Source organism: Schistosoma mansoni, chromosome 7, assembly GCF_000237925.1.
Source record: "Schistosoma mansoni strain Puerto Rico chromosome 7, complete genome".
NCBI classification, from domain to species: domain Eukaryota; kingdom Metazoa; phylum Platyhelminthes; class Trematoda; order Strigeidida; family Schistosomatidae; genus Schistosoma; species Schistosoma mansoni.
In genome coordinates, this window is record NC_031501.1 from 7359673 (window position 1) to 7369946 (window position 10274).

The window sequence follows — 10274 nt, forward strand, 5'->3', positions numbered from 1 at the left end:
CTGTGAAGCTGAGTGACACAGGATTGAATCCGTCAGGGAGTATCAGATCCCTCAAAGTTACAAGTACACCTTGCTGACGAGTGCAAAGTAGCGCGAAACATAGGTCCAGCGTTTCCTGTCGACTACTTCCAACTACCATCTTATCTAAACATACTTTTCGTCCAGATCGGACACCATATGCATAAGTAAAAGTGGATATGTATTAATGACACGACCTATATAATAGCATACTATTATGATATCACTTAATGACTATGTATTTCGGTCTAATGTAGTTTATGAAAACTGACGATACCGACATCTTGTGTTGATCACATGATGAACTATTATCGTATTACTTATAGTGTGCTGATTTACCGTAGTAAGCCAAATTACTAATTACAAAAACAATTAAAACCTTTCCCTTTATTTACTTATTATAAAAGCTTGAAGCAGATGATCAAATTCGTTTATTATGTGGCTGTTGTATTGATCTGATCACTTTAAGAGCAGCTTATTGTCTTAGTAAATCAGCTAAAATTCAAGGATTAGTTGATCATTCATTATTGATTCGAGGTCCAATAACAACAGCGACAACACCACCAACAACAACATCAACATCACGACCATCGAATAATCAATCAAATTTAACTCATCAATATAATACAATAACACCTCCATATATACCTAATAATCAATATCCAAAACTTGGTATATCTGATGAAAAATGTGCTCAATTAATTCGTGGTGTAGCATTAAAAATGGCACGTTTAAATATTGATCAAACAGATGTTGCAATGATGGCAGCTATTTTATTAATGTCTCCTGGTAAGTAAAGATATCGCTTTATAATTCATCAACTTGTCTACTTAGATTTTCTTTCTATCTAATTCATTTAGGCTAGAAATAAGGTCAATTTGAGGACATTCAATGTTAAGTTATCATTGAGTTCAATGTTTTGAATGATATATACTCATTGGTTAATCATATATGATTACCGAATGGTTGTATCAGTTTAGGATTGATTATTGTTTCTTTAGACAGAGATACTAACTCCTTTAAGAATTAGGATAATCAATTTTATTGATTGAGCTAACTAATAATAACCTATCGGTAAATAGTTTAGATAGAAAAGATGGATAGTGGCTAGTAGTTGCAGTCCTAAAATATCAATGGGAAGATTCAAACAAAACAATACTAAGTGAGTTTAGATAGAAGTTCACTTAGTATTGTTTGTTTGAATCTTCTCATTGATGTTATAGACTGTAACTGGTCAGTCTCTTATTGACCATATGTGCATACTGTGCGTATTGTCTCGATATAGCCTTAATTCGCAAGCATTATAAGCAAAGATGGATAGTGACTAGCAGTGGAATACAGTTTGACGCGCGTTTCGTCCTATTTGGGGCTCGTCAGCTGAATGTATCTGCATCTCAGAGTGAATTTAAACTTCACCCTATTGCACAAGCAAGTGGCTATCAGAACTCAGTAGCTGAATGTATAACGTGATGGCGTTTGAAGCGAAAAGTACTGGGTTCGAGTCCCGGAGTGAACATCAATTCTGAGATGCAGGTATATCCAGTTGACGAGTCCCAAATAAGACGAAACGCGCGCCAAACTGTATTCCACTGCTAGCTACTATCTATCTTTGCTTACAAGTTTCAATAGAAGTTTACTTATTGATACTACTTATAACTTTATTTTGAAGTAGAATCCATTTCATTCACTAAAAAACATTGAAACATTTTCAGTTGTTATAATCTTTCTTATTACAACCCAGCTATTCTTATTGCTTAGCATTCTTAGGTACCAATTCACTCGACAAGTCCCCAAATCAGAACAGGGTTGAACAGGAAAGAAATTATATCCAAAGTAACAAGAGTAGATGGAAGCAAGGACCGCGATGATAGATACGTTAGTATATTTATAGTTGTTACATGAAAAGATTCTAGAGTCTACTCCAAGTATCGACTAGCGCTGATTTGCTAATTCTTATCCAATCAACGTGCACCAACGCAATCGTGCATGGAACATGCTTAATTCCATCCATGTCCCGCTAACATCAGTTGGTTATTAATGTTATTGACTATGTGACTAAGGTTATGTATGGTCTAAAGTCTGTAAGATTATTATCATCCTATGATCAGGTGATAAGATTTGGGATTTAAATATTATTTTGACATCATTGGATTATGTAACATGTCAACTACTTCATTTCCTGTGTTAATTAATGTAAAATATGGTGATTTGATTCGATACAACCCTATGTCAGGTATTAATTTATCCATGACCCTTTTTGATAACCTACCTATAAATTGTATTGAAGAGATCAAGAACAAAGAATTGAGACAAAGTAACATGAATTCTTTCTTTATTTCGTTCAGTTCTCATCGTTATCTGCATACAATCTATGATATTTTAAAATCAATCATAAAGTTAACAATGAAATTGGTCAGATGTGGATGTATATTGTTATAATGAAATGATGATTTGAGTAAATGTAATAAGATTGAACACAATTAAAAAAGAAACTGTGACCAGTGGAGTTTAACGGTGTCTGTTGTGAGGCGATAACTTACCAAAGACAATGGTGGACGGTCGCGCAATTTCGGGAGTCGGTTGAAGTTAGACATTAACGCCATCGGATACCGGCACATCGATCTAGAGGTTCAAGTCCCACGAGCGGGATCGTGGATGCTCACTGCTGAGGAATCCCATACTAGGGTGAAACGGTCATCCATTCCTCCCAGGTTTTCCATAGTGGTCTAGCTTTAATTAACGTATGAATTCAACTATTCACTCTAAAAAAGTATTGTAGATAAGAAGATATTGAATCATTAAACATAGAAACAAGATATGATAGAACTGAAACAATCAATCAATTATGTTATGAAGTAGTCGAGCATAAATTAATACTAATTAAGAGTAAGATGAATCGAGTTCTTACTTACTTACGCCTGTTACTCCCGATGGAGCATAGGCCGCCGACCCGCTCTGTCCTGGGCCTTCCTTTCTAGTTCTATCCAATTTTCGTTCATTCTTCTCATATCTGGCATGAATCGAGTTCAGTCAGGTAAAATTTGAACTATGTGAGTGGAAAATTGAAAGAATTATGTAATAAACTGACAATAACGTAAGTAAAGATTAACACATAAATCCGGCTTTAAACTATTGATAATTTTGGGGGTTGTTTGTGGAGATTTTTAGTAATTTTTATATATGGTTGAAATCATGAGTCAATTGAAGCTAGACCACCATCAAAAATCTGGAAGCACTGGATGGTCGTTTCGTCTTATTGTGAGACTACTCATTGGTGCGCGTCCACGACCCCACCTCGCGAGATTCCAACCCAGAACCTATCAGTCTCCCACGCGAACGCTTAACCTCTAGACCACTGAGCTGGCCGGCATCCAACGGTGTTAATGTCTAACTTCAACCGAGGTATTTCCTCAAGTTCTAGTGAGAAGCAGTGACCAGTGGAGTTCAACCAGGTCTGTAGGGAGATATTAACTCACTGAAGACAATGGTGGATGTGTCCCTCAATTCCGTGGATTGGTTGAAGTTAGACATTAACACCGTCGGATGTCGGCGCAGTGGTCCAGAAGTTAAGCGTTCGCGCTCGCGATCGAAGATCCTCTGTTCTAGTTCCGCGAGGAGGATCGTGGATGCTCACTGCTGAGGAGTCCCACAATAGGACGAAACGGCAATCCAATGATTTCAGGTTTTCCATGGTGGTCTAACTTCAATTGACTCATGATTTGAACTATATATAAATATTGATGATTTTGTTGATTTTACAAAGAAAATAAAAATATTATAGTCTGTAAAATTGACATTCATCTAACCATGAACGATATTAGTTTATATAAGAAGTATTCTTTCAACAAAGATTTGTTAGATAGATCACGTATATGGAGAACTATAGTTACTCATCAACTATAATGTAATATCTTGATAAACATTACATGACTTATTAATGATTTTAGACCGATTTAATTGATTAAATACTATAATACCTGTATCTAAATGACTTAATTACATTGATGATGTGTCAAGAAATATAATGATAGAACTTATATTGATTGCTAATATAAGAGGTTGATTCAGTGGTTCACATAGTTAAGAAATGAATAAGTGACTATACATATTACTAATCTGAACAAATTTTGAATTGAGTAGTAAGTTACATTGGAGTAACAGCAGAAATGTGTCCAAACTGTTTAAATTGACAAATATTGTCTAACTATTGATTTGCAAACTCAGACTTTCATCCATTGCTTCCCAATTAATTTGAGGTTCTGTATAGTATATTCAGTCAATGATGAAAAAGTATGCCTCAATGTTGGAAGCCTTTAATAATTATTTGAAAAAACCCTCATAAGCTGAAAAAAAGCTGGAAACACATCGTCGGATCGCTATTACATGGTGATCTTCCCTGGTACGGCCGAGAGTGGGGAGAGTACGCTCTCCCTCTCGAAGTACTCTGACATGGACACGTGTATATAGCCTGTGCCAGCGAAATCCTACTCACTGTCTTCTCGCACGACGGGTGTTGTTTAACAAATTGAGAGGACGAAAAGCGAATGTCCGGTGCTTTAACCGGGTTGGTGGACACGGAATGTTCACCTAGGGGAGTTGGAAAACCCTCATTCCAAACCAATGGTGCACATAAGCTCCAGTATCCTGAAGGAACAAATGGTGTATGAGCCAATTGTTGGTCACCGGCTACCATGGAAACGCATCGCCTCATGATGCTCCACTGCCTTGTGGATCAGATCTTCAGGTCAAAGGCTCCGGTTGTGGCCCGTTAAGAAAACCACCTGCTTCGGTCTGGGTATCACCTGGGCATTATCACAGTCCTCACAAAAATTAAATGAGATTTTTGTGGCGCATATATATATCTGGTGCCTCTTTGTACCAATATTTATGTGTTTAAATAAATAAATAAATAAATAATGTAATGGAAACTCCTTGGAAATGTCTGGAACGATAACAGCTTTTGTGTCACATCTTGACTAGATAGCTATTTACTTTGTTACCAAATTTGGTATGCTTCAGAAACTTCCAGAATGTCAAGACCACCTTTATTCTCTGTACACAATCTAATGTTAGTTGAGAAATTTATGTTCATGCTTCCTGTTCAAGTTTTGTAGAATTCTGGAAGACTAGGAAGAGATTAGATAGTCATTGTCAAACTTTCAAGTATCAGACGTATCACATATACTCAACTATGATAGCACGTATTTAATCGCTATATTGTACTCTATTATACCCTTATATTTTTAGTATTAAATGAATTATACAATAAGAACCAATTCATCGATTTCTACATGCAATATAATATTTTTAATCATTTCCAATCAATAATATAATGGTTAAAATTGAATCGTCAGACAATAATGAATAATTCTCCACAAAACCCCTTCTGATCTATAATCATATGCTCACTAGTGACTGACTTCAAGAGATATTTCCTTGAGTTCTAGTGGGAAGCAGTGACTAGTGGAGTTCTACCAAGTCTGTTGTAAAGATATCAACTCACTGAAGACAATTGGTGAATGGTTGCTCAAAATCGTGGATTGGTTGAAGTTAGACATTCACACCGTTGGATGCCTGCCAGCTCAGTGGTTTAGAGGTTAAGTGCTCTGGCATGAGACTGGTAGGTCCTGCGTTCGAATCTTGCGAGTGCGGGATCGTGGATGCGCACTGCTGAGGAGTCCCACAATAGGATGAAACGACCGTCTAGTGCTTGCAGGTTTTCCATGGTGGTCTAGCTTCAATTGACTCATGATTTCAACTATGAAAATAATAAATAAACTATAATCAGTGTGAAGAAAGAATTAGAGCTTTAAGAAAGGCGGATCAGTCAGTCAGCTACAACGTAGAACTGGGCACAAATATGCATCGGTTCAAGTTGCCACACCTCATCAGCGCAACAACATGAACACCGAACACATAGTAGCAGTTACTTCAATGGTAGTAATATATAAATAAGGATTGTACATAAGAATATGATACAGGGAGAATAACTTAGTTCATAGAAAGAAAGGTGTAAAGTAATTTCAATCTCAAGGTTTAAGGGAAGACTCTATTGTGGTCGATTCTGAGCCTTGTCACCCAGAGTCAGGTCCTTAAATAGTTGGTTAAGGTAACAGTTCTAGAATAGTAAAACAATTTTACTGGTGAATAAAACAAAATTTTAGAAGTTTAGATAGAAAAGTGAACATATCAGGTCAACTCACTAAATTGTGAATATATTTAGTTGAAAAAAAGGGTCAAGCTGTTACCAAGGCATTTGAAGGTTAACTATTGACTCAAAGGTCAAGTATAAACTTTCTAGTTGCTACAGTCTCTATTAATTTTAATAATATGCAATTGAGTTGTTTATTGATAGCGTTGAATAAATGCATTAGATTCACATTGTGTCCCTTGTTTAGTAAATGGTTTACTACTGAACTCCATGAACAACTTTTTCCTCAAAGGTGTAAGTGTTTCGCAAGATGAACATTAAAAGGAGTAGACTTTCATCTTTCTCATTGGAAGGCGGTTTTGTGGAGATTTTAGTAATTTTATATAGTTGTAATCATGAGTCAATAGAATCTAGACCACCATGGAAAACCTGGAAGTGTTGGACGGCCGTTTCGTCATATTGTGGGACTCCTCAACAGTTCATATCCACGATCCCGCCTCACGAGATTCGAACCCAGGACCTATCAGTCTCGCGCGCGAGCGCTTAACCACTAAACCACTGAGCTGGCAGGCATCCAACGGTGTGAATGTCTAACTTCAACCAATCCACGATTTTGAGCAACCATTCACCATTGTCTTCAGTGAGTTGATATCTCACAACAGACCTGGTTGAACTCCACTGATTACTGCTTCTCACTAGAACTGCAGGAAATACCTAATGGAGCCAGTCATCTTTCTCTCTTAACAATCTATATCCTTTTGCATTTTACATGTAAATTGATACATGCATTTGGAAGTAATATATGATAGATATTTAACTCATATCGTTTATATTACTTAGCACATAGTATTGTGTATGGTGGAATCAACTTGACAGAGGGAAATTTGCTTTTAAAATTTACAGTGTTCTGTTCATTATCTAATAAAATGTTATGTTGAAAATCGTACAAGTTAGTTTAGACACTCCAAATACTAACTTTAGTCAAAGTTTTTATTATTCATGATTTCAACATAACAACCTGGAATGTATTGCATGGAGTGCCCCCAAGTGTCCTTGTACAGCCGAGAGTGGGGAAAGTCAGCTCTCTCTCGAAATGCTCTCACACGACCACGCGTATACAGCCTCTACCAGCGAAGTCCTAGTCCCTGTCTTCTCGTGGTGGGGGTGTTATTTACGAAATTGAGAGAACGGAAAGCGAATGTCCGATGCTTTAACAGGGTTGGTGGACACAATGCATCCACCTAGGGGAGTTGGAAAACCCTCATTCCAAACCAATGGTGCACATGGACTCCATTATACTGAGGGAACAAATGGCGTATGAATCAATCGTTGGTCACTGGCTACCATGTGACTGCATCTCCTTATGTTGCTCCATTGCCTCGTGGATCAGACCTTTTGGTCATAGGCTCGGGGTGTGACCCCCTATGAAAACTACCTGCTTCAGTTTGGGTACCTGGGCATTATCACAGCCCTCACACAAATCAAATGAGATTTGTGTGGCGCATATATCTGGTGCCCTTTGTACCAATATTTATGGGTTTAAATAAATAAATAAATTGCATGGTCTATATATATCTACTAGTTTCTTTTTCAAGTAGTCATTTTTCTACTTTCTCAAATTCTTAGTAGTATAATTCATAATCTTAAAATTTTTCAAATCACACCAGTACAGTGATTGTTATAGTTGTGAACGAGAACATAAGTGGGGACAACCGATTGTGCTTTGTTACAAAATTACAGAATGTCTTGGTAAAATATGAGAACCAGGTGGTGTAATGTTTGTATTTAATGGTTATAGATCTAATTGATTTAATAATTAATCTATCACACCAAACAGACTTTTAACCAGTTTTGAATAGAGTAAGAATAATAATTGAACTAAGTTAATGTAAATTAATTATATCTTGACGAGTTCGTTCCAGCTGGCTATAATCTTATGTGTCAGCCAGTCGCTGTTGTTCAATGTAGGGCTTGTCATAAATGGATTTTAACACAAGCTAATGTACGAGGCGAACTTAAATTTACGAGTAACCAATGGATCAAAACAGTATAGCAGCTATGATTTTTAAGAAAACTAGTCATTCGGAACACTGTTCTAAAAGACGGATTGAAAAGAAGATACATATGAAACAATAGTGGGACTCTGTGTAAAAAATAAGATAACCCACTTTAGCCAATGCTTTCAATCACCAGGTTATATACATCTGCCTTTGCAGTTCAAACCAATAATTATTGATTTCCTATACCAATGCTATATATATATGTATAGGTTAGGTCTCTCATAGCCTTCTTTTATTCTACTCTATCTGTAATCATTATTACTTGGCATCTGTATACTTTCCAGCCGGTCACCCATGCAAGTCACTGACCGGGCCCAACGTTGCTTAACTGCGTTGATCGGACGAGAACCGGTGCTTTCAACGTGGTATGGCCGCCCCCAAATGCCTTGGTAGGGCCGAGAGTGAATAGAGTCCACTCTCCCTCTCGAAATGCTCTCACATGATCACGCGTATATAGCCTCTGCAAGTGAAGTTCTACTCACTGCCTTATCGTGTCGGGGGTGTTGTTAACCAAATTGAGAGGACGAAAAGCAAATGTCCAGCGCTTTAACAGGGTTGTTGGACACGGCGAGTCCACCTAGGGGAGTTGGAAAACCCTCATTCCAAACCAATGGTGTACATGGGCTCCAGTATCCTGAAGGAACAAATTGTGTATGAATCAATCGTTGGTCACTGGCTACCATGGGAATGCATCGCCTCATGATGCTCCACTGCCTTGTGGATCAGATCTTCAGGTCAAAGGCTCCGGTTGTGGCCCGTTAAGAAAACCACCTGCTTCGGTCTGGGTATCACCTGGGCATTATCACAGTCCTCACACAAATTAAATGAGATTTTTGTGGCGCATATATATATTTGGTGCCCCCTTGTACAAATATTTATGTGTTCAAATAGAAAAAAGTAAATCTGTATACTACAGTTTGTTTTTCTCATTATCTTTATTTTTCCTTTATATTTCTCTATAACAATTTAGATCGGAGTGATTTATTAGATGTAGAATCTATAGAAAATAATCAAAATAATCTTTTAGAAACATTTAATCGTTATGTTAATCGTACACGTGGTCAAATTAAACAATCCGGTCTATATCCAGTATCTAGTTCACAATGTTGGCCAAGAATTATAATGACTTTAACTGAATTACGTTCAGTTACTATGTGTGCACAAGATTTATTTTCACAAACTTATGGAATGAGTGATAATAATAATAATAATAATCAGTTACCATGGTACTTACATGAATTATTTTTAGCTGATGAAAAAATAAACACTATGGAATAAGTAGTATTGAAACAAGAAGCAAAAAAAAAGAAAAAAAATGTAAATCTACATTGCATTTGCGAAGTTTTGCATTCATTCATGTTTATATATTTCGAATCCTATTCTTCAAATGTATAACATTATAATGAGAGGTACCTCTTCTTCTTCTTCTCCTCCTCCTCCTCCCCCTTCTTCTTCTTCTCCTCCTACTTCTTATTATTATTATGAAGGTTTAAATGTCCCTATGAATGTCCGATTTATTAAAACTCTCATATTTTAGTCATTGAACATGACATAAACCCAGTAAACATTATTATCATTTTTCTTTGTTAACCTTATTACATAATTGGCATGTTTGTTATTTGAAGTAAAATTTTAGAAAACAAACTTCATGTATTTAAAGAAAAACAAAAAAAGAAGGGGGGGGGTAAAAAAATAACTTTCATTCTTACTGTTAGTGAAAAAAAAATTTGAATGTGATAAAACAAAACAAAAAATCAATTTTGTTTACAATACTAAGTCTTTTCACATTTTTTTTTCTTTTTTTTATCAAAAAAAACAAAGAATTTAGAGTTTTATCAAAATATTTACTATTTAAAAAAAAGAAAAAAAAGTTATATAATACGATTTTATAAAAAAAAAGAAAAAAGGGGGGAGTAGTAAATTAGTCTCAGGGAATCTATAAATTTTACTCTTTTTGTTTTTTTTGTTTTCTCTTTTCTCTTCTCTTTTTCAAATTAGAAAAAAATTATCGGATTAGAAAAAGTAAAATAAATTTTTTTTTTTGT

General features: G+C 36.0%; 1 protein-coding gene across 1 annotated transcript in view; it reads left to right on the plus strand.

Annotated features, from left to right (window-relative positions):
* Smp_134490 (putative thyroid hormone receptor) overlaps positions 1 to 9832 on the plus strand; it is a 36529-nt gene extending 26697 nt beyond the window's left edge. The window contains exons 6-7 of the mRNA XM_018798739.1: positions 426 to 807; positions 9200 to 9832. Of these exons, the coding sequence (XP_018653651.1) occupies positions 426 to 807; positions 9200 to 9507 (690 nt within the window). The 3' untranslated portion in view covers positions 9508 to 9832. The remainder of the gene's footprint in view (positions 1 to 425; positions 808 to 9199) is intronic.
* Positions 9833 to 10274: the final 442 nt, after the last annotated feature.